This window comes from Mobula birostris, chromosome 27 (assembly GCF_030028105.1).
Source record: "Mobula birostris isolate sMobBir1 chromosome 27, sMobBir1.hap1, whole genome shotgun sequence".
Classification (NCBI taxonomy): Eukaryota; Metazoa; Chordata; class Chondrichthyes; order Myliobatiformes; family Myliobatidae; genus Mobula; species Mobula birostris.
In genome coordinates, this window is record NC_092396.1 from 29,223,454 (window position 1) to 29,249,016 (window position 25,563).

General features: G+C 43.0%; 1 protein-coding gene across 1 annotated transcript; it reads left to right on the plus strand.

Moving 5' to 3' along the window:
* Positions 1-282: 282 nt before the first annotated feature.
* On the plus strand, positions 283-17,163 carry LOC140188507 (chymotrypsin-like elastase family member 2A). The gene is made up of 8 exons (XM_072244842.1): positions 283-322; positions 1,035-1,123; positions 1,712-1,809; positions 3,311-3,439; positions 5,485-5,621; positions 14,381-14,529; positions 14,628-14,777; positions 17,081-17,163. Exons 1-8 carry the CDS (start codon positions 283-285, stop codon positions 17,096-17,098), a joined length of 810 nt encoding a protein of 269 aa, XP_072100943.1. The 3' UTR covers positions 17,099-17,163.
* Positions 17,164-25,563: the final 8,400 nt, after the last annotated feature.

Here is a 25,563-nt window from a genome sequence, read left to right on the forward strand (position 1 = left end):
ACTTCCCGACCACTTTTCCGCCTTTCTCTTCTCACCTTGATAGATTTTATTTTCCTTTATTGATCTAACCTCAAGTTATTTTTCCTTCAAGGTTAGGGTCTCAGGACTTGTTGTCATGGTGTGGAAAAGTTGTGCAGTCAATCAATATATACCAAACTCGATTAAATGTTATTTTCCCACAATTAAGATCATGTCATTTTTTCCTGAAGGTCAATTTTTTTTCCATAAGCTATAAATACAGATCACAGAATGTGCGTGGAAGCTCCATAGCAAATTGCAAACATGATCCGTTGTGTCTTGGCTGCGCTGCTTATCGCAACAGGTGAGTTCAGTATTTTTGTGATCCCGTTTAGTTTCCTTCTTCATTGCAGTTCAAGGGAATTCACCTTCAGTGCTTTCCCAGGGACGAAGAACTCGTTTGCCCCTCCGAGTGATGGCTACAGCAGCTTGGAAGCCAGACTTCCACCACTTCTTCAATTTCAGGTGACAGACCAGGAGGTAAAGGAGAAGGAATGGAAATGGCTAATAGGGGGACAATCTATAAAATTGGACAGTATTTTCAATAAACAGTGAAAATAGTGTAAAGAGAAAATAGTTATAAATCAATAAATAGCCTGACATTCTATTAAAAGGGCCTGTTGATTAGTTTATAATTGTTATAAAATTTCCAACCCGAACATGCCTCTGTCGTAACTTGCAGATGAGTTCAGTGCTAAGCTGTGGAAGATTCAGGGAACACACATAAAAGTTGCTGGTGAACGCAGCAGGCCAGGCAGCATCTCTAGGAAGAGGTCCAGTCGACGTTTCGGGCCGAGACCCTTCGTCAGGACTAACTGAAAGAAGAGACAGTAAGAGATTTGAAAGTGGGAGGGAGAGGGGGTTTCAGGAGTTGGTTTATTCTAGGTTTCATTCCAAACCAATCAGGAATTCTGAAAGAAGCCATAAAATCTCTCAGGCAGTTGAAAATGGTGAAGAATCTAGGGAATGGTGGAAAGCCAAAAACTTTGAAACTGACACAGTGTCTTCTTTTGCAGTCTACGGTTGTGGTAATCCTGTACACCAACCCATCCTCTCCAGAGTAGTGGGCGGTGAGAATGCTAGACCCAACAGCTGGCCATGGCAAGTACGTCAACTCTCAAACCAAAATGGTTTCATATTTAAAGTGCTTAAGCTGTTGCGCTGTGGCGTCCCCTTTGCTAAAAGAACAATACTTGTGAACAGCATCACGCAGATCAGGAGTGACGTCATGAGTCATTGCTCCCAGCTAAATCTCACCAAAGTAGGACCAGTGGGATTAACAAACCAGAGTTTCAGATCCTGATCTGTACTTAGTGTTCATTACTGGAGGAGCAGGGTCAGTAATGTTGGACAAGAATAACATTAACTCTAATCGGCAGTCATACAGATGAGAACGTTCTCCATCCCTATTTGCACAGGGGTACAATTGCTACCCATTCTTCTGTGGGAATCCATTTTTCATATAGGATTCCTGGAATCTGAAATACTTGACAATAAGCTGCCTAAGTTATCATTACTTTATGTGACTGGGCCAATTGTAATGTCCCTGCATTCAGGTAAGGTGATGATTCTGTCATTATACCAACAAATATAGGAAGAAAACTGAGAAAATGTTCTCTCAGAAATCATTTGCATTACGTTGATTTCCCTCATTACATTTTTTTTTGAAGATGAACATCTGAATTTCTTGCAGGTCTCCCTCCAGGTGACTAGAGAAGGTCGCTGGGGTCACATCTGTGGAGGATCTCTCATTGATCCGAGATGGGTTATGACTGCAGCACATTGCATAAAGTAAGTTTCTTGTGTTAAGGTAGGGTTGGTGGGCTGCTCGCTAAGACTGTTCACGTGGTTACATCTTGTTACATTGCTTGTGCTAGTGTAAGGGGTTTCTTTTTTATGTAACTCCGTAGTCTAATTAAAATGGCTTCTTTGTTATGTTAACTGCTGAGAAAGTCCTCCCGCTAGCAGTTCGTTTGGATCATGTTACTGATAAGAGGGTGTTACGAACCAATTGGGATAGTTGTTATGCTTTCTGTGTGCCTGTAAGATATTGTGATGCACGGGTTTTTGGGGGAGAAGGTGAGAGATAGAGATAGAGGATGGACCAGGTGCTGTGAGTCTGCTAACGGGGTTGGACCCCGAGCAGGAGTCCGAGGTCCAGGGTGTTCGGCGAGGTGAGGGGACGGAGACGGACTCGTGTGGAGCGTCTGGTTGACCACCATTGTTGGTCCCAGGCGGCATGTCGAGGTGGTCCAAGGGGATCGCAGAGTGAAGAAGGAGGGTCCTGAGCTCCAACTGTTAGCGCACGAAGAGATTGAACTTTGATAAGTGCGGCACCTTTTATTTTCCTGTGTTTTGAAAAGGGTATTTGACCTTTAATGTTCATATTTCATTAGATGCTGTCTGACCTGCTGAGTGCTACCAGCATTTTCTCTTTTTATTCCAATGAAAGCCATTTATCTCTTAGAACACTGTTCACTCCTTCCCTAGTGTAGTGGATGTCTGGGAGATATGCTTTGCTTATGATGGCTGGTGAGTTGCTCTGAACATCAGAGGTTTTATCTCTTATAACATTGATTGAACTGCGCTTGCAGTTTTCATTTGAACCCCAGAGCCACAAGTAGGGCTGTGTTTACTTGATGCTCTCACACCAAATGAGTCGGCGTAAACCTCAAGTGTAGATAACAAGAAGACCCAACTGGGCACTGCATTCCTGGTTTACTTGAACGTGAGCAGCATTCATTTTAAGCTGTATATGTAAAATGGTACTTTGAGTTATAAACCTCGGAGAGGTGCTCATTGCAAATGTTGTGTGAATGCCTATATCAGCGTCAAGAAACTGCAGCGAGTTACAGCACATGTCGGTTTGCAGAGCCTGTTTAGGGGCCCAGTTTTACTCTGTGACACTGGTGTGACATTTTGCATTTTCTGCTAGCTTGTCTGCTGAGTGAGTGGCATTTTGTTGCTGAGATGAGTCAAGTTCTTTTTCTTTTGCATTAGAATGGTTTTGGTCAGCCAGTCAGGCAGTTCCAGTGCCATGTCATGCACGGTCCTCCCAATCTCAGTCGCACTGAGGTGATCCATTCACAGCCCCTCAGCCCAGAGGAAGCTTCGCTCCATTGGTGCACAATGAATTCCTAATTTCAGGGCTGGGGGTGAAAAGGGGCTCTGCCCCACTATCCTCCCCATTCCCCAAGTGATTCAACAGACATAAAAGAGTTTGCTAATTGTGTAATGCTGGTGCTGATTCGGACGCCTTCACAATGCTTACAGCATTGATTTCTTCTCACAGTAACAAGTACACCTACAGAGTGGGTCTCGGCAAGCAGGTCCTCTCAGAAGATGAAGCAGGTTCCGTCTACGCCCCGGTTGAGAAGATGTTCCGTCACGAGAAGTTCAGCATGATCTTTGCTGCCAATGGGTCAGTAGAAGAGAAACATAACTAATTGAGAAAATGTTCTTCATCCCTCTCCTCAGACTGTTTGTTCTTGTTATGGCAAAATGGAGTGTTTGACTGTTAGATTAAACATGCTCAAGAAGAAATTAGGTCAATGAATGAAGGAAGAAATGGCCTTAAGTTGCTGTCACAAGAAGGGAGGTGGGAGAAGGTGCAAGCCGAGAAGAACTATGGCACGGATATCTTGGTCAAATGGCCCATAGCTCTGCTTTAAATCCTTTGTAGTGTCTAGCTAAAATATTCATCACAAATAGATCTGTGATGGGAATTTGATACCCAGTAACTAAATGGTGGTAGAGGCGGAACGCAATTTCTGTTTAAACCAGACTTGGGTGTGTACTTGAAAAGTCATAGACTGGAGTGCTATGGGCCAAGTGTTGAAGGAGGGATGAGATCAAATGACTTTTTATTGACTGGTGATATCCTGAATGTGCTGAATAGACTCACTGTCTCATTCTAAGCAGAACTCAGGCATTGCAGTAATCACATTGACTCACAGCAGCACAGTCTAGAATTGTAATAAACAGGTAATTAACCATACACCTTTAGCCCAGCCAGAAACAATAGCACCGATACCACAGCATTGTATCATTGGTTATAAATCCATTCTTTTCCTCACAATAACTCTTCTACATTTTGTCCAGGTGAAGAACCTGGATCTCCACTCACGACTCCTTACACAGTTATTTTCTGACTTCAATTACACTACCAATGAGATAAATCAATTTCAGGTCTGAACTCCTCACCGTAAATGAGGGAATTGTTCCAGTAGATCCCTTATTCACTGAAAATTGTATGTCCTTAGCTTTGTGGATAATAGAACAAGGAAAAGCAGATAGGAGTGAGTTGGAATAGTCAAAATATAAGCCATGCTTGAGGATTTTAGCAGTTAGAGAGCTGAGGAAGATTCATGACTGGGGTGCAGCGATAGAAGGTTCAGGCCATGATGTGGAGATATAGTCCAAAGCTCATACCAGATATGACATGAAGGCTGGAGATGTAAAAGTTCATTTTTGGAACATTTCCAGGGAGAGGGATTGAGAAGATGGTTAGGGAAAGCAGATTGTGATGGGGATAGTTCAAAGTTCAAAGTACATTTATTATCAAAGTACTTATACCACATACAACCTTGAGATTCATCTTCTTGCAGGCAGCCACAAAACACAGAAACACAAAAAAATCCATGACAAAACCCACACAGCAAAGACCAACAAACATCCAATGCTTGAAAAAAGAATAAGTCACCCAAACAACAACAAAAAACAAAAAAAAAGACAGAACATAAACTGCAGAGTCCCTGAAGGTGAGTCCACGGTCAGAGAGCCGGTTCAGCACTGAGGCGATGCAGGAGCCCAATGGCTCAGGCCACAGCTGTACAGTCAGTTCAGTGCTGAGCCAAATAAAGCCTCACAGAGTAGTGATTTGAACACCGGTTCGATTTCGCCCTCGCCCTTGATGCCTTTATCTTTTTCATGTGGCTTGGTTCTTAAATCACCTTAATAACATCAGTTCGTTTTTCACTCTTGGGCCCAGGTCCCACTGCTGTAGTCCAGCCCAAAGTTTCAATCCATCCTGAAGTCCACTCCAGCAATGACTGCCATGGCCATACCTACATTCTCGAGAGTCCAGTTCGCCGAATCCTTCAGGATAACACAAAAATGCCAGGTCATTCAGATGGTTCAAAAGCACAACTCCAAAAGGAAGATAACAGGATGCAGACTTAAGTAATCATAGTCCAGAGAAAGTATATTATCAAAATAATTAGTGGTTTTGTTAGCTACCTGCAAAACGTCACTGTACATTGCCAGTGCTATCTGGTCACCTTGAGTACAGCTGATAGTTAAGGTATTAGGCACTGCCACTTTAGATAGCTGCTTCAAAAACTGTGGGCTGGGAGGGGAGGTGGGGGGGGGGGTGGAATGTTGACTCAAACCATGAGAGGCCTGCGTTGGGCCTGTGTGCTGGGAGGTAAAGATCAATACTGAATTATTTTCCGTTCTTTTTCCCAGTTATGATATTGGTCTTATCAAACTTGCTGAACCGGTGGTCCTGACCGACAAAATTGAATTGGGATGTATCCCTGCTGCTGGCACTACTCTTCCCAATAACTACAACTGTTATATCACTGGCTGGGGATTGCTGAAGGGTGAGTTGATTAGTTACACAAAAACAGGAATATATGTAATAATGCAATGCTTCACAACAAGTGTATCTAAGCTTTGGACTGAATGTGTCGGCAAGACCATGCAATTCAGTTGCTTTGGATTATAATTACGTAACAGTTAACTGTGGCAAAGTTTCACAACTATTTGCAGATCTTTATTGATGCTCTTATTTTAGTTAATGTGCTGCAGCTCGTGGCATCTGGGTACAAACAAGTGTATTAGAGCATAATAAGACAAAGAACAAAAAAATCCGTGAAAAAAGATATTCCTCACAGAAAACAGAGTACACCGTGGGTGAAGAAAAAGTTGAGGTCAAAATTGAAACAAAAAAAGGGAATTGCATATTTTAAGCAAAGATGATGGTTGATATAAAAACAGAAAACATAAAGTTTAAAGAAAAACAAAAGGAATAGCATTGTGCGGACCTGAGTTTTTTTTAGTTAATGCTGATTGGAATCTTGTTGTAGGATTCGTGCACTGTATCTATTTTCTATCTGTATTGTATTTTGTGTCGTGCATTTATTATGCTAGTTAGTCACATAGGTTGGTCGTGGTAGAAACAAAGAGTTTTGTTACACATTTATGCTTAGTCTCTAGTTTGGGTAGTGCTAGGGAGTGGGTCGGGGGGTGATATCTTTTTGAACTGCTCAAGTCCACTTACGTATTCTACGCAAGATTCGAACAGAAGAGGAGCGTCCTGCTCCCTCTGGATGAACCAGACCTGGTGGCATCGAGATTCATCATCACGGAGGAGGACGTTAGAAGGGCCTTCCTGAAGATAAATCCAAGGAAGGCGACGGGCCCAGATGGCGTCCCGGGACGGGTTCTCCGGGCCTGTGCAAGCGAGCTAGCTGGAGTGTTTGCTGACATCTTCAACTGCTCCTTGCTTCAGTCTAAGATCCCCTCATGTTTTAAGAAGGCAACGATAATCCCAGTGCCGAAGAAGAGCAAGGAGGCATGCCTGAATGACTATTGACCTGTGGCTCTGACATCAATTGCTATGAAGTGCTTCGAGAGATTGGTTATGGCACACATCAACCACAGCTTACCGGTCAACTTTGGCGCTTTGCAATTCGCCTACTGGAGCAACAGGTCAATGGCAGATGCCATCTCTCTGGCCCTACATTCTTCCTTAGAACACCTGGAGAATAAAGACGCATACACAAGGCTCCTTTTCATTGACTACAGCTCTGCCTTTAATACCATCGTTCCAAATAAACTGATACCTAAGCTCCAGAACCTGGGCCTTAGCACTCAGATCTGCAGCTGAATCTTCAACTTCCTCACAGACAGGACCCAGGCTGTAAAAATAGGGGACAAGCTCTCCTCTACAATCACTCTGAGCACCAGTGTCCCACAAGGCTGTGTACTCAGCTCCCTGCTGTACTCTCTGTACACCCATGATTGTGTAGCCAAGTTTCCATCAAACTCAAAATATAAGTTTACTGATGACACAACAATTGTAGGCCGTAACTTGAGTAATGATGAGCTTGAGTACAGAGGGGAAATTAAGAACCTGGTGGCATGGTGTGAAGACAATAACCTATCCCTCAACATCAGCAAGATGAAGGAATTGGTTGTTGACTTCAGAAGGAGTAGCAGACCGCACGACCCAATTTACATCGGTGGTGCGCAAGTGGAACAGGTCAAAAGCTTTAAGTTCCTCGGGGTCAATATCACAAATGACCTGACTTGGTCCAACCAAGCAGAGTTTACTGCCAAGAAGGCCCACCAGCGCCTTTACTTCCTGAGAAAACTAAAGAAATTTGGCCTGTCTCCTAAAACCCTCACTAATTTTTATAGATGCACCGTAGAAAGCATTCTTCTAGGGTGCATCACAACCTGGTATGGAAGTTGTCCTGTCGAAGACGAAAGAAGCTGCAGAAGATCGTGAACACGGCGCAGCACATCACACAAACCAATCTCCCATCCGTGGACTCACTTTACACTGCACGCTGTCGGAGCAGTGCTGCCAGGATAATCAAGCACACGACCCACCCAGCCAACACACTTTTCGTCCCTCTTCCCTCCGGGAGAAGGCTCAGGAGCTTGAAGACTCGTACAGCCAGATTTGGGAACAGCTTCTTTCCAACTGTGATAAGACTGCTGAATGGATCCTGACCCAGATCTGGGCCGTACCCTCCAAATATCCATACCTGCCTCTCAGTTTTTTTGCACTACCTTACTTTCCATTTTTCTATTTTCTATTTATGATTTATAATTTTAATTTTTAATATTTACTAATTTTTACTATTTTTAATATTTAATATTTGTAATCCAGGGAGCGGGAAGCGCAGAATCAAATATCGCTGTGATGATTGTATGTTCTAGTATCAATTGTTTGGTGACAATAAAGTATAAAGTACAAAGTAAGTTTGCTTAAGCATGTTTAAACACTAAGAATGTTTATTTTGTTATATCACTAATTTTAGTTCCATCAGTTTTTATCACTTTAAGATTGTTTGTTTTGCTAGTTTCTTAGTAAAAGATCAAGTGTATTCTTTGACTTTGGAAACTTGTCATTGGATTGGAGAGTGCATCACACAGGATAAACCTTCTCCCCACCCGGCTTAGTCCCTAAGCAATGTTAGTTTGTTTGAGGGACCACTACACTTGTCACGGTGCTGACAAACCATAATAAAGCACATTTTTTAGGATCAGGGTAGACAAATTTTGTGAACTTTGGCAGCGGTTTCACAACTCTGAAAGGAGCTAAGGTAGAAAGCTTAGCCTAATCCTTTCATTGCTCAGGGATGAGAACCATCTGCAAAGTTAGAGGGATTAACTCACTTGGCCTGGTAAAATGGTTTACTTCAGTTGGTGCAGTGTGAGAGTGATGGGCTAGAAAGAAAGGATAATTCTCTTTAGCCGAGTAGGGGAGAAGGAACAGTTTGTCAAGATTGGCAACAGCAAATGTTAGTGGTGTGAAATGTTGAAATTCTGTTGCATTATATTGCTGCTAGAGACAATGTAATCCTAGGCTTCTCATATCCCCCATGTGAATAATCTCTGCAAAGTTATTTGAATATTGGTTTAAACCAGGGGTCCCCAACCTTTTTCGCACTGCGGACCGGTTTCATATTGACAATATTCTTGCGGACCGGCTGACCCGGGGCGAGGGGGAGGGGGCGCGGGTGGTGGTGGTGGTAGGGTTGCCAACGAACAAGAGTAGCAGTCTTATACGTTGGGTTTACCCTGAGAAAGACTACAATGACCATGAAGCCTTGCGCGGGAACCAGTGCGCATGCGTGATTTGCGCATGTGCGTACATGCCGATTTCCTTCTACAAATCATTTTTGGCGATTCTGTTCGGTGGGGTGTTGGGGTTAATCACGAATGCAATATAGGTGATAAGTGGCTAATACATTCAATTTCTTTTCTAAAAGGGTTTATCTAACGAACAATATTAAACATACAGCGTATATTTTCCTCACATGAATATAGTAATAAGTCAATTATCAGGGGAGGACAGGGGAGCTTGAAGTAAGTATTGAACGAACTTCCAGTAGAAGTGGTAGAGGCAGGTTCGATATTATCATTTAAAGAAAAATTGGATAGGTATATGGACAGGAAAGGAATGGAGGGTTATGGACTGAGTGAAGGTCGGTGGGACTAGGTGAGAGTAGCGTTCGGCACAGACTAGAAAGGCCGAGATGGCCTGTTTCCATGCTGTAATTGTTATATGGTTACATAAGTCAATAGCATCATAACATTTTAAGTAACGTTTGGATATTAAACACATAGCACATGTTTTCCCCATATGAACATATAAAATCATTGCAACACACCACTATCGCTGAATCAGTGGGAGCCCTGGGCTTGTTTTTCTGTAACAAGACAGTCCTATCGAGAGGTGACGAGAGACAGCGATACTCGAAGGGGGTTCCTTATGTCCAGACTATTCCGCAATTTAGTTTTCGTTGCATTCATAGCAGAGATATGTTGGAAATGGAAGCAACGTTTTCAGTGCTTTCGTGGCTATCTCAGGATATTTAGCCTTGATTTGATCCAGAGTGCCGGCAGAGATGTTATGTCAAACATATTTTTCAGCCCACCATCATTTGCAAGCTCGAGGAGTTGATCTCCTTCCCATGCTGACACAGATGACGCGCGAGTAATGATCTCGCGTGCGTTCAAGTTCAACAGTGGGCGTGACAGGGAACGAGGAAAGGTGCAGCTGACTCATATCGTCAAATCATATCGTTTCCACGCGGTCTGGTAGTACATGCTTTGCGGCCCATTACCGGTCTGCGGCCTGGTGGTTGGGGACCGCTGGTTTAAACTAGTCTTAGAAGGCAATCAAAAAATAGTCTGCCTGATCAATAAGAGCGTCTCATACTTGAGAAGGTGATGGATGCAGTTCGTGTGCTTCAATTTTATTTCTTAGCTTCTTTCAGATTCTGTGTCCGCTATTCTCCCAACTCTGGTTCGGGTTCCACCCAGAAGCCAACTATCTGTTAGCCTCATGTGCCCTGTAGTTCCATGCACAATGCGATAATCAGTCTATTTTCTGAACACAGTGAATGCCATGCTTTTCACAAGTAGAGGCATTACTCTGGACTTCACACAGAAGGTAATAAACACGTCGCTGAGGAAGAGAAGACCGTGCCTCAGAAGGGTAGGGAACTGAAGAGGAGGGCAGCAGTAAAGGGGGACTCTATAGTCAGGGGACAGGTAGGCAATTCTGTGGAAGCAAAAAGGAAACTCGAATGGTAGTTTGCCTCCCACGTGCCAAAGTCTGCAATGTTTCTGAATGCATCCACAATATCCTGAAAAGGGTGGATGAGTAGCCAGAAGTTGTAGTACATATTAGTACATAGGTAGAAAATGGGAGGAGGTACTGAAAAAAGAATACAGGGAGTTAGGGAGGATCATCAGGATCTCAAGGGTAGTAATCTCGGGATTGCTGCCTGTGCCACGCGACAGTGAGGATAGGAATAGAATGAGGTGGCAGATAAATGTGTGGCTGAAGAATTGGAGCAGGAGGCAGGGATTCAGATTTCTGGATAATTGGGACCTCTTCTGGGCAGGTGGGGGCTGTACAAAAGGAACAGGTTGCACTTGAATCTGAGGGGACCAATATTCTTGCAGGCAGGTTTATTAGAGCTGTTTAAAGTTGTTTAAGCTAATATGGTGGGGGATGGGAACCAGCATGATAGAGCTGAGGATGATCCAGCAGGTTTACAAGTAGATGATAGACGTAATATGAATGTAAGGAAGGGCAAGCTAATGATTGGGTACAAATGCAGACAGAGTAAAGAGTTAAACTGTACCACAGAGGCAAAATTCAAAAAGGGCAAAGAATGCAGGACTGAAGGTGCTTTATTTAAATGCACGTAGCTTTCGGAATAAGTTGGACGAACTTGTGGTGCCGTTACAGATTGGTCGGTATGATGTGGGCATCACTGATTCGTGGCTGAAAGAAAGCCATAGTGGAGAGCTTAACATCAAAGGATACACTTTGTATCCAAAGGACAGGCAGGAAGGTATAGGGGTGGTGTGGCTCTGTTGGTAAGAGATGGAATTACATCTTTAGAAAGAAGTGACACAGGGTCAAAGAATGTTGAATTTTTGTGGCTGGAGTTAAGAAATTGCATGGGTAAAGAAAACCATTATGGGAATCATATATAGGCCTCCAAATAGTAGCAACGATGTGGGATTGAGTTTGAAAAAGGGCCAGATGGACTACATCCCGGAGTCCTGAGGGAGGTTGCTGAATAGATAATGAATGCATGTTCATGACCTTTCAAGAATCACTTGATTCTGGCAAGGTCCCAGACTGGAAGATTGCTAATGTTACTCCACTCTTTAAGAAGGCAGGAAGGCAAAAGAAAGGAAATTATAAGCCAGTTAGCCTGACTTCAGTGGTTGGGAAAATGTTGGAGTCTATGATGAAGGATGACATTTCGGAGTAGTTGGTGACTAATGATAAAGTAACTCAAAGTCAGCATGGTTTCTGTAAGGGGAAATCTTGCCTGACAAATCTGTTAAGAGTTCTTCGAGGAAGTAACAAGCAAGATGGACAAAGGAGAGGCAGCGGATGTAATTTACTTGGATTTTCTGAAGACATTTGATAAGGCGCCACATATGAGGCTACTTAACAAGATAAAATCCTATGGTGTTACAGGAAAGATACTGGCATGGATAGAGGAATGGCTGACAGGCAAGAGGCAGTGAGTGGGAACAAAGGGGGCTTTTTTTTGTTGGCTACCGATGACAAGGGGTGTTCCTCAGGGGTCGGTATTGGGACCGCTACTTTTCATGTTGTTTGTCAATGATTTAGATAATAGAATTAACGGCTTTGTGGCAAAGTTTGCAGATGATACGAAGATAGGTAGTGCTGAGGAAGCAATGTGTTAATGCAGCAGTACTTAGACAAATAGGAAGAATGGGCAAAAAAGTGGCAACTAGAATACAGTGTTGGGAAATGTATGATTTTGCATTTTGGTAAAAGGAACAATAGTGCGGACTATTATCTAACTGGGGAGAAGGTTCAAACATCAGAAGTGCAGAGGGATTTGGGAGTCCTCATGCAAGACTACCATAAGGTTAATTTACAGGTCAAGTCTGTGGTAAAGAATGGAAATACAATGCTGGCACTTATTTCAAGGGGAATAGAATATAAAAGCAAGGAGATAATGCTGAGCCTTTATAAGGCACTAGTCAGCTGCAATTTACTTTATTTAGTACTGTCAACTGTTTTGGGCCCCATATCTCAGAAAGGATGTGTTGTGATTGGAGAGAGTCCAGTGGATGTTCACAAGGATTTTTCCGGGAATGAAGTGTTAACATATGAGGAGCGCTTGGCAGCTTTGGGCCTGTACTCACAGGAATTTTGAAGAATGTGGGGTATCTAATTGAAACCTACTGAATGTTGGAAGGTCTAGATATGGAGGATATGGAGAGGATGTTTCCTATGATGGGGGTATCCAGAACTAGAGGGCACAGTCTCTAATTTGAGGGGTGACCTTTTAGAACGGAGGTAAGGAGGAATTTTTTTTAGCCAGAGAGTAGCAAATCTGTGAAATGCTCTGCAACAGACTGCACTGGAGGCCAAGTCTGTGGGTCTATTTACGGCAGAAGTTGATCATTTCCTGATTGGTCAGGGCATCAAAGGATATGGCGAGAAGGCTGGTGCATGGGGTTGAGTGGGATCCAGGATCAGCCATGATGGAATGGTGGAGCAGACTCGATGGGCTGAATGGCCTAATTCTGCTCCTATATCTTATGGTCTTAAGACACACTGATACCTGGATATTACCTTGACTCTCTGTTACGGATCCCATCTGATTATCCAACTTTTTCCCACTGCTTCCACTCTTTGTTTTCTGCTCGCCTCCTCAAAGCATTCCAGCTCCATGGGTGCCAGTCACCCTCCAAAAACTAAACCAAGCCACAAATGAGAGGAAGAAAATCCTTCAGTCATGGCCACATCTCATTTGTGAAGTCTTGTGTCAAACCCACACATCTGCTTTGCCCAGCTGTAGGTTGAAGCAGGAACACCAGTTGATTTCTCCCCCTTCCTAACCAATATATTATAGAGACTTATTACAAGGATCAGTTCCACCACTCAAGCCTTAGGTAAAAAATATTTAACTAACTGCCAGCTTTCTGACATGTCATGAGTGCATGAAGATTCCAGGACATTATAGAACAAAGAACACAAACTAAGTATGCAGATTATAGAACAGTGCAGCAAGTATAGGCCATTCCACACTCGAAATTGTGCTGACCTATAAAAACCTACTCCACCATCGATCTAACCCTTCCCTCCTACCCTCTATAACCCTCTATTTTTCTTATATCCATGTGCCCATCTAAGAGTCTCCTAAATGTCCCTAATGTATCCATCTCTACTACCGCCCCTAGAACTCCATTCCACGCACCTACCACTCTCTGTGTAAAAACCATCCAGACACCTTTCCTCTAAGTCCAAGTTTACTGGCACAATCATTCACTTTCACTGCTGTTACATCTCCTTTTGTTCCACGAGTTTCTCTGAGTCAATGTAATAGACTGACTTTCGAGGACATAATCCAGAATTCCAATGAAGTTGAGTGGGACTTCAACCTGAGACCAAGGGTTAAGGGTGAAAGGTCTAAGGGGAACATGAGGGGAGACTTCTTGACTCAGAGGGTCATGAGAGTGTAGAACGAGCTGCCAGCACAAGTGGTGCATGCGAGCTCAATTTCAATGTTTAAGAGAAGCTTGTCAGGTACATGGATAGTAGGAGTATGGAGGGACATAGACCTGGTGCAGGTCGATAGGAGTAGGCAGATTAAATGGTTCAGCAAGGACAAAATGGGCCAAAGGGCCTGTTTCTGTGCTATGATACTTTTCAATGATGCTATGACTCTACATTGTGGGAATTATCAGATGGGTGTGGGGGGTGGTTGAATTATTGAGGGTGTCATCCACCAAAAGGGAGATCAAATCCAATGTTCAGTGTGTGTTTTTTTTTTAATATCCCAAGGCACTTGTTGAAATAGACTATTTGTTCTCCTGGTATCTTGTTCTAGCTACATTACTTTGTAACAGTCAATGATTGGTCTTGAGACCTCCCTGGGATGACTTTATCATAAAGAACATTCCAATTGGATTTTGAGAGTACACATGGAAAAATCCATAGAACAGCTTGGAGGACGGAGACCGTGTCTGGCAGCAGCAGCTTTGAACACGTTATTACCATTTAAACATCTTTGCCAATTTCTCAGTGCTAACTGATTTGGTTCCTTTCCAGGTGGCGGTAGTACTGCATCTAATATCTTGCAACAAGCTTTTCTGCCTGTCGTGGACTACGCCACTTGTTCCAAGCCCTCCTGGTGGTGGTTTACGGTAAAGGAGTCAATGGTGTGCGCCGGCGGCGATGGAGTTGTCTCTGGATGCAACGTAAGTTGACCTGCAGAAATTGCCCATCGTTTACAGGCATCATTGACAGATGCCGAGCTCCTCTGTAGCAACTCTGCTCTGTTTCTGTACCCCACCAGGGAGATTCTGGAGGCCCCCTGAACTGCCAAAATGACGCAGCTACCTGGGAGGTGCATGGAATCGTCAGCTTTGGATCGTCCCTCTGCAATCAAAAGAACAAGCCAACTGTCTTCACCCGTGTGTCTGCCTACAATGAATGGCTAACTGAGGTACCCTAACTGATCTTAAATATGGAGCAGTACAAGAACCCATGATGTCTTTACCGAATGCAATACCAAGTTAAACTAAATTATTCACATTTCTCCAATCCCTGCATATTAATGTGACTAACAAACTTTTTAACACCACTGTCATATCTCTTTCCATCTCTACCCCCGCCAGCCTATTCCATTGTCTGTAAAAACTTGCCAAGAACATCTCCTTTAAATTTTTCCCCTCTCATCTGAAATGCGCGTAGTCTACTACTTTATATTTCTGCCATGGGGAAAAGATTCTGACCGTCTACCTTTCTAGGTCTCTCAATTTTATTGATCTATCAGGTCTCCCCTCAACTTCTCAAATTTGTCCAACCACTTCTTATAGCTCATACTCTCTAATCCAAACAGCATCCTGGTGAATCTCTTATGCACCCTCAAATACCAATGGTCACTGAAGTAGCAAGGAAGGTAATATCCTTTAACAGTATACTTGCTTCAGCTCTTGTGACTGCTGGATATCCATCCGTTTAACGTTGCTACCACATTTCTTCCATCATGCTCAAGTCCTTCCCCGGCCGTCTCCTAACCAAACACATTTCCCATATTCCATTGACATTTCTGTATCCCCTCCCTCCAAACACTCTTAGAAATTCCCATTTTCCTTCATTTCACACCTGATGGATGACCCTCCAGCTCCCAAGGGACATGTTCTGGAAATTCCTCCGTAATGCACCTAGCGTTTTATTCACTGATTAAAACATGCCTCCAACTAAGCTTTGTGGCACCCGTTATTATGTGCTTCAGTGTCAAAACTGGTTCAGTAATGCTCCTGTAACATGCCTTGAACCACTTCACTATATTAAAGATGATATGTAGAAATAAGTTCTCAATACTGGCTACAAGGAAATAACTGGAAAGATTTGAGGCTGATTTCTGTATGTTGATATGGGAATTCCACACAGGTGGCCTACATCACGTACTGTCGACCGAGAGGGTTAAAGTGGAAGTGTGAGGAGACTGTATCTGCTTTTGCTCAGCATTTGCAGAGATGGTATATTGAGACAGATTGTACCATCAGCATTCGATGGAAAACATCAGCTGTTGACTTTCCTGGCACTTGTTTAGAACAGGAACCTATCTAGTATACCGAGGCAGTTCCTGCATTATTAAGTCATTGTCCTTGTGATTCTGATTTCCTAACTCTGGAATCTACTCCAAGTTAACCCTTTCTTCCCTGTGACTAGCACACCTGGTCACCTGGGATTTCAGGAAAATTGCTAGGGACTGAGTTTATGCATAACCCTCCTCCAGCCACATAGGAGGGCTACACCAATATAAAAGATAGATAGATAGATAGATAGATAGATAGACAGACAGACAGACATACTTTATTGATCCTGAGGGAAATTGGGTTTCATTATAGTTGCACCAACCAAGAACAGAGTATAAATATAGCAATATAAAACCATAAATAGTTAAATAATAATTATGTCAGATGGAAATAAGTCCAGGACCAGCCTATTGGCTCAGAGTGGCTGACCCTCCAAGGGAGGAGTTGTAAAGTTTGATGGCCACAGGCAGGAATGACTTCCTATGATGCTCTGTGTTGCATCTTGGTGGAATATCCGCGATGGCTTGAAATTGGAGCTACTTTTTGTGCAGTGAGTCAACTATTTTCTAAAAACTGCATGGATCAAAGTCAACAATTTTCATTCTGGATCCACTATATGCCTGAAATGCTCACACACGGAGTACCTGGGCAGGTCAATAGCATCAAACAACATTCCATGAGCATCTGAATGCTCCTTCTGTAGCCCATGTCATGTATGGAAGTTTCGTTAAAACTTACTACAAGACTGACAAAGCCAACCACCTCAAAGAACAACAGGGTAGGATTGTTATGGGGCTAACGTTAAGAGAGATAAAATGGCACAAGGGATAGTACTATGTGGCATGCACCCTCAGAGGCACCTGTCCCATCCAGAGACAATAAAAAGCAAAATATGTGATGAGGGACTGAAATGAAAAGTAACCTCTGTCTAAGGAAGTGGAACCATTAGTTATAACTGGAATTATTTTAATTACTGATTAAAGCTAAGTTTCCAAGTAGAAATTGCAGTATTGTCATTTAAGTGTCATTAAAGTTAAATATTGCTTGATTCAGATTGTGAGTTGTCATCATGTGTTAGTCAAACCCACACATTCATCAAAAGAAAACCTTTCATCCAAGAGTTCGATGAAGAGTATATTTAAATGGATCCTTTGACAATTTATTTTGAGAAAGCTATTCTAACAAAAGTTCTTTTACTTCACAGAAAATGATGAACAACTAACGTGATTTACTCAAAGATTGAGAAGATTACAACCATCTGCAAAACAAAAATAAATAAATGTACGCATAAAAGATTAAGCTGTGGTGAAATACTTTATTTGCACACAGTATACCATATGTAAATCCATGAAACTGATATATGTGAGTTCTACAGGATAGACATGAATATAAAACATCATTAATCCAGGTGTCTTAGAGCACCACATTGTCTGTGCTGATCTGTTATTCTGCTTAGTCCCATCGATACACACCTGGATCATAGACACCCACACCCACCCCCCACCCCCCGAATCAATTATCCAAACTTCTCTTAAACGTTGCAATTGAACCTGCATCCACCTAGCAGCTATCCATACTAGTAGCTCGTTCCACACTTATAAGACCATGAGATACAGGAGCATAAGAACATAAGAAATAGGGGCAGGTGTAGGCTATCCAGCCCATTGAGCCTGCCCCGCCATTCAATAAGATCATGGCTGATCTGTCCGTAAACTCAGCTCCATCTACCTGCCTTTTCCCCATAACTCTTAATTTTCTTACTAAAAGCCTATCTAACTATTTCTTAAATATATTTAGTGAAGAAGCCTCAGCTGCTTGCCTGAGCAGAGAATTCCACAGATTCACCACTCTCTGGGAAAAACGGTTTCTCCTCATCTCCGTCCTAAATCTTCTCCCTTGAATCTTGAGGCAATGTCCCCTAGTTCTAGTCTCACCTACCAATGGAAACAACTTTCCTACTATCTTATCTATCCCTTTCAAAATGTTGTATATTTCTATAAGATCCCCTCTCATTCTTCTGAACTCCAAAGAGTATAGTCCCAGGCGACACAATCTCTCCTCATAGGTTAACCCCTTCATCCCTGGAATCAACCTGGTGAACCTCCTCTGCACTACCTCCAAAGCCAGTATATCCTTTCTCAAATATGGAGACCAGAACTGCACACAGTACTCCAGGTGCGGCCTCACCAGTACCCTGTATAGTTGCAGCATGACCTCCCTGCTCTTGAATTCAATCCCTCTAGCAATGAAGGGCAACGTTCCATTTGTTTTCTTAATAACCTGTTGTAGGCAGAAGTAGGCCATTCGGCCCATTGAGTCTGCTCTGCCATTCAATCATGGGCTGATCCAATTCTTCCAGTCATTCCCACTCCCCTGCTTTCTCCCTGTACCCCTCGATGCCCTGGCTAATCAAGAACCTATCTATCTCTGCCTTAAATGCACCCAATGACTTGATATCCACAGCCCCTCGTGGCAACAAATTCCACAGATTTACCACCCTCTGACAAAAGTAATTTCTCCGCATCTCTGTTCTAAATGGAGATCCTTCAATCTTGAAGTCATGCCCTCTTATCCTAGACTCCCCTAAGTTGGGAAATAACTTTGACATATCCAATCTGTTCAGCTTTAACATTCGGAATGTTTCAATGAGATTCCCCTGCCCCATTCTCCTGAACTCCAGGGAATACAGCCCAAGAGCTGCCAGACATTCCTCATACAGTAACCCTTTCATTCTTGGAATCATTCTCAAGAATCTTCTCGAACCTTCTTCAATATCTAAAATAAGGAACCAAAACTGCACACAATAGTCCAGGTGTGGTCTCACGAGTGCCTTAAAACCACCTTCTGAGTGAAGTTGTTCCCCGATGGGTTCCCCTTAAGTATTTCACATTCCACCCTTAACCCACGACCTCTGTTTCCAGTCCAAACCAACCCGTCTGCTTGCATTTACCCTAACTATTCGCCTCATAATTTCGTATACCTCTGTCAAATCTCCCCTCATTCTCCTATGCCAGAAACTACCTAAACCAATCCATACCTTCCAGATCCTTTCTCAAATTAGCCTTTCTCCAATTTAGAGTATCAACTTGAGGATCAGTCCCATTCTTCTCCACCACATATCTAAAGTGGCTAAAGGGATCAGGGGGTATGGAGAGGAGGCAGGTACAGGGTTCTGAGTTGGATGATCAGCCATGATCATACTGCATGGCGGTGCAGGCTTGAAGGGCTGAATGGCCTACTCCAGCACCTATTTTCTATGTTTCTATGTCTGCATCAAAAATAAAGAACAATAGTGGCCATGAAAAGTCCTTGGCAAATAGGATTACAGAGAATCCCAAGGAACTCTCTGCATATATCAAGAGCAAGAGGATAACTAGAGAGAGGATAGGACCACTTATGGATAAAGATGCTTGGATGTAGAGAATGTGGGTGAGATCAATAATGAGTACTTTACATCAGTATTTACCAAGGAGAAAAAGGTGGAGGACAGAGAGATCAGAACCACACGTAATAATATGCTAGGGTACTTTGAGGTAAAGAAGGAAGTAGTGTTGGGGCTCTTAAAGAACATTTAAGATAGATAAGTCCACAGGGCCTGATGGGATATACTCCAGGTTATTGAGGGAGGCAAGAGAAGAGATCACTTGGGCCTTGACCAATATCCTTGTGTACTCTTTAGCCAGAGGCAAGGTCCTGGAGGACTGGTGAGCAGCTAATGTTCCATCACTCAATAAAGTTCAAAGTAAATTTATTTTCAAATGTCACAAGATACAATCCTAAGATTCGTTTCCCCCCAGGTATCCTCAATAAATCCCTAATGGAATTTAAACCATAACAAAGTCAGTGAAAAACCACACCAACTGGCTATTCAACCAGAGTGCAAAAGACAACAAACTGCGCAAACAGAGAAAGAAAGAAAGAATAATACTAAATAAATAAGCAATAAATATTGAGAATGTTGGCGCGTGGCCAAGTGGTTAAGGGGTTAATCTAATGATCTGAAGGTCGCTAGTTCGAGCCTTGGCTGAGACAGCGTGTTGTACCCTTGAGCAAGGCACTTAACCACACATTGCTTTGTGATGACACCGGTGCCAAGCTGTATGGGTCCTAGTGCCCTTCCCTTGGGCAACATCGGTGGTGTGGAGAGGGGAGACTTGCAGCATGGGCAACTGCCAGTCTTCCATACAACCTTGCCCAGTCTTGCGCCCTGGAAACCTTCCAAGGCGGAAATCCATGGTCTCACGAGACTAACGGCTGTCTAAAAAAAAAAAAATGAGAGCATGAGATGAAGAGTCCATGAAAGTAAGTCTATAGGTTGTGGGAACAGTTCAGTGATGGGGCAAGTGAAGTTCAGTGAAGTCATCCCCTCTGGGTCAAGTGCCTGATGGTTGATGTGTAATAACTGTTCCTGAATCTGGTGGTCTGGGGCTAATGTACCTTCTTCCTGATGGCAGCAGTGAGACAAGAGCAAGACCTGGGTGGTGGGGATTCTTGATGATGGATGCTGCTTCCCATTGACAACAATACACGTAGTTGTGCTCAATGACGGGAAGGGGTTTATTCGTGATGGATTGGCCCAGAACTGGTCCTCCAAAATGATAACACCAAGGTATTTAAAATTGCTGTCTATCTCAACCCCTAATCTTCTAAAAAGGATTGGCTAATGGACCTCCAGTTTCCTCCTCATGAAGTCAATAATCAGCTCCTCGGTCTTGATGATATTGAGTAAGAGGTCGTTGTTCTGGCACCACTCAGCCAGATTTTCAATCTCCCTCCTATATGCTGATTCGTCACCACCTTTGATTCAGTCTACAACAATGGTAACATCAGCAAACTTGAAAATGGCCTTGGAGCCCACACAGTCATAAGTGTACAGTGAGAAGGGAACCAGAGATAATTCTATAGACTATAGACCAATGAGTCTCAGGTCAGTTGTAGATAAGTTACTGGAGAGAATTCTTAGGGACTGTATGTATGAGCATTTGGAAAACTACAACCTAATTAGGGAGAGCCAACATGGCTTTGTGCAGGGCAAGTCATGTGTTACTAACTTGATTGAGGTTTTTTAAATGAGGTGATGAGGGTGATTGATGAAGGCAGTGTTATGGATGTTCTCTACATAGATTTGACAAGGTCCCTCATGGGAGGCTCATCTAGAAGATAGAGATACATGGGATCTATGATGACATGGCCATCTGGATTCAGAACTAGCTTGCCAATAGATGATAGAGGGTAGCAGTAAAAAAGGAAGTTTCAAGAGGTCCAGGTACGATCTCTGAAAAGCCATCTCGTTGGTGAAATGGCAAATCTGGACAAAACTTGAATCAATGAAGAATGCTCAACAGCTGTGGCAGGGCTTGTATGCTGTCACCTCTTACAAAGTGAAATTAAGTGACATATGTGAAAACAGGGCTTTGCTTCCAGATGAGCTCAATGCCTCTTATCCTCACTTTGCCTGTCAAAAAAAGGAGGAACCATCAGACTCTCACTCAGCCCCCGATGACCCTGCGATTTCAGTCCCAGACGCCAATGTGAGAGCATCCTTCGGGAGGGTGAACCCACAGAAAGCCTCTGGCCCAGATGGGGTACTTGGCCAAGTTCTAAAGACCTGTGCTGATCAACTGGCTGGGGCATTTACTCACATATCCAGCCTCTCGCTTTGGAAGTCCAACTTATCCATTTGTTTCAGCGAGCTTCGATTATACTGGTGCCTAAAGAGAACGTGGCAACCTCTTTCTAGTAGCGCTTCCATCCAGAGTGATGAAGTGTTTTGAGAGGTTGGTGATAAAACGTATTAACTCCTCGTAGATCCACTCCAATTTGCCCACAGGCAAATTATGATTATGATTATGAAGACACGTAATCCTCTTTTATTGTCATTTAGTAATGCATGCATTAAGAAATGATACATTATTTCCTCTGGTGTGATATCACAAAACACAGAACAAACCAAGACTAAAAAAACTGACAAAACCACATAATTATAACATATAGTTACAAACAGTGTAACAATACTATAAATTGATGAAGAAGTCTGTGAGCACAGTAAAGTTCAAAGTTTCTCAAATGTCCCACATCTCACGCAGACGGAAGAAAGAAGAAAAACTCTCCCTGCCATGCCGACCACAGTCCGACTCTGAGTAATCCGAAAACTTCAAGCTCTGATCAGCTCTCCGACACCGAGTACTGAGCGCCATCTCTGACCGAACGATTCGACCTCCTTCTCAGTCGCCAAAAGCAGGCGAGGCCGGGGATTTTGAGGCCTACCCTCCGAAAGATTCACGACCACACAGTAACGACAGCAGCGGACGGGCATTTCAGAAATTTCTCCAGATGTTCCTCTGTGCTTTCACATCTATTCTCCAACAAATCAGAATTGTCCACGGCCCCTATTTAACAGATACCATATCATTTTTCACCGGAGGGCTGCGCGCCGCCATCTTCTCCTCCCGCCTAAGTCAGGTCCACAGCAGATGCCATTTCATTGGCTCTTCACTCAACATCTGGACAGCAAAGATGCATAAATAAGGATGCTCTTTATTGACTACAGCTCAGCATTCAACGCCATCATCCCCTCAAAACGAATCAATACCCTGCAAGACCTTGGCCTCAATATCTCCTTTTGCAACTATCTCCTCGATTTCCTCTATTGCAGACCCTAGTCAGTTCGGATTAGTAACAGCATCTCCTCCACAACCTCCATCAGCGCAGGTGCACCAAGACGTTGTGTGCTTAGCCCCTTCCTCGACTTATAACTGTGTCTAAGCACAGCTCCAATGCCACTGTCATAGGCAGACATACACTGCTGTTTTAGCCTGAATCAAAGGAGGTGGCGAATCAGCATATACGAGCAAGACTGAAAATCTGGCTGAGTGGTACCACAACAGCAACCTCTCACTCAATGTTAGCAAGATGAAAGAACTGACTTTTGACTCAGTAGGAAATGAGGAGATCCATGAGTCAGTTCTCACTAGAAAATCAGAGGTGGCGAGGGTCAGCAACTTTAAATGTCCCGGTATTACTATTTCAGAGGACCTATCCTGGGCCCAGCATGTAAGTGCAATTATGAAGAAAGCACAGTAGCACTTCCACTTCCTTAGGAGTTTGCAAAGATTCTGCATGTCATGTAAAACTTTAACAAACCTCTATAGATGTGTAGTGGAGAGTATATAGAGTAACTACATCACAGTTTAGTATGGAAACAGCCAAGCTCATGAATGGAAAATCGTACAAAATGTTGTGGATATGGTCCAGTCCATCACATGTAAAGACCTCCTCAATATCAAGCACATCTCCACAAAACATTGTTGCAGGAAAGCAGCATCCATCATCAGGGACCAGGGATCTCACTGCTGCCATTAGGAAGAAGGTACAGGAGCCTCAGGACTCACAGCACCAGGTCAGGAACAGATATTACCCCTCAACCATCAGACTCCAGAACTAGTGGGGATAACTTTACTTGTCCTCACTGAATTGTTCCCACAACTTATGGACTCATGTTCAAGGACTCCATCTCACGTTCTTGATATTTATTGCTTATTTATTTATTATTATTTCTTTCTTTTTGTACTTGCACAACTTATTGTCTTCCATTGATTCTATCATGGTTATTGCATTTATTAAATATACCTGCAAGAAAATGAATCTCAGGGTTGTATATGGTGGTATATATGTACTGAAAGAATAAATTTACTTTGATTGTTGAAGGGACTTATCCTAGGAGGAGGTCTGTGATTAATTGCATTCCACAGGGACCTGTGCTGGGACTTCTGCTGTTTGTAGTGTACTGTGTATAAATGACCTGGATGAAAATGTAGATGGGTGGATTAGTAAATCCGCAGATGATATGAAGATTGATGGTATTCTGGATAGCACAAGAAGACTAGCAAATAATATAGCAGAATATAAATCTTGTGGATATGGGCAGAGAAATAGCCAATGGAGTTTAAACCAGCCAAATGTGAAGTGTTACATCTTGGTAGTTCAAATGTAAAGAGACTGTACACTGTGAAGGACAAGACCCTTAACTGCATCTGGAGTATTATCTACAGTTCTCGTCAGATGTTGAAGTTTTGGAGAGGGCGCATAAGAAGTTTACCAGGATGCTGCCTGGATTTGAAGGCACGTGCTATAATGACAGGTTGGACAAACCTGAGTTGTTTTCTTTGGAGTGGCAGAGCCTGATGGGAGATCTGATAGAGGTTTGTAAGATTATGAGAGGCATAGATGAAGACAGACAGCATCTTTTTACCAGAGTTGAGGTGTCTAGTAGCAGAGGGGCGAGTTCAAAGGAGATGTGAGGGGCAAGTTTGTTTTAAAAACAGAGTGGTGGGTGCCTGGGGTCGTGGTAGAGGCAGATACATTAGGGACTTTTAGAGATGTTTAGATAGGCACATGAATATGAGGAAAATGGAAGAATATAGACATTAGGCAGAAGGCATTTGTTTAGTTCAGTGATACCCAACAGGGGAGGTGCTGCCCCTCCAAGGGGCATTTACATTTCCTAAGGGGGTGTTAGGGGAAATACAAGTCATTGGGAGGCAGTCAAGACTCTTGGGGGGAGGGGTGGCAGTAAGCAACACCCTAACTTGAGGCACAAGACTTGACCGGCCATTAGTAGAGCAGGTACATCCAAAAAAACAGGGATGATGCACTGGAACACAAGAAGAACCATAGATCTGCAGGCAGTGCGAACTCGTTGTCACAATGCATCTGAAACTCAGCAATCTCATCCAAACTTACAGACACTATTGGGATGCATCAGTAAGCAACCAAGGTGCCCAACAGTTCCCCTTGCCTCGCGGCACAGAACGAGTTCATGCAATCTAACAGATGGTAGGTCAAGTGCACGCTCTCAACCTTCTTAGCAGATCTATGGAAAGCAGGTCGCGCAACGAAACCACGTTGACCGGGACCAAACGGTCGAATAGAGCCGATCAATGAACCTGCTGACTCTAAGGATTCCTCGAGGTGTTCAAAGTGACCTCAGCTTCATATGTGCGGTCAAGAGCCATCTTTGGGGATTATGAGACCTCACGTGATTCGTCAATCGTGCTGACTGGAATAGTATAAGGGTATGCAGAATAAACAGAAGCTATAGAAAGTGTGTCAATACAATACTATATTCCTGAAGTACTGTTTTATTCTATTCCCATCTGATCAGCAATGCCCCAAATGTCTTATTTGTAATATTGTACTGTCTAATGAAGCCCTGAAACCATGAAGATTGCTGACCACTTGTAAAAGACTTCCTGAAAGGCTACTTGTGGTGTTACTCAGTTGCAGAAGATGAACAAAGCATTTGAAATGCATTGCACACTCAGGTCATTTGCCAAGAAAGATAAAAATGACCTTGATGGTGGTCTCATTGCTTCTTGTAACATTTCCAAAATGATAGCAAAGTGTGGAAAATCTCATACAATTGGTGAAAGATTAACAATGCCTGCTGTATTATAAGTGCTTACAACTGTTCTCAAATGGATACCAGTATTTTAAATCAATTTATCTGAGTAATAACTCTGTAGCTCATTGTATTGACGAAATGAGTAAAAACATTGAGTGTCAACTATGCACAGAGTTACAAAAAACAGAAATTGGGATACAACTGGATGAGTCAACTGTAATTGAAGTTTATGAAGAAATTCTCTTTTGTAAAAAGAGAAAAACAAATATCAACAGAGAGTCAAT

Bases quoted from the DNA above. Each gene is read 5' to 3' on its own strand.
- LOC140188507 (XM_072244842.1), top strand. From the start codon at position 283: ATGATCCGTTGTGTCTTGGCTGCGCTGCTTATCGCAACAG. The intron at 323-1,034 runs GTGAGTTCAGTA...CTTCTTTTGCAG, and splicing joins TGCGCTGCTTATCGCAACAG to TCTACGGTTGTGGTAATCCT. The intron at 14,530-14,627 runs GTAAGTTGACCT...GTACCCCACCAG, and splicing joins GAGTTGTCTCTGGATGCAAC to GGAGATTCTGGAGGCCCCCT.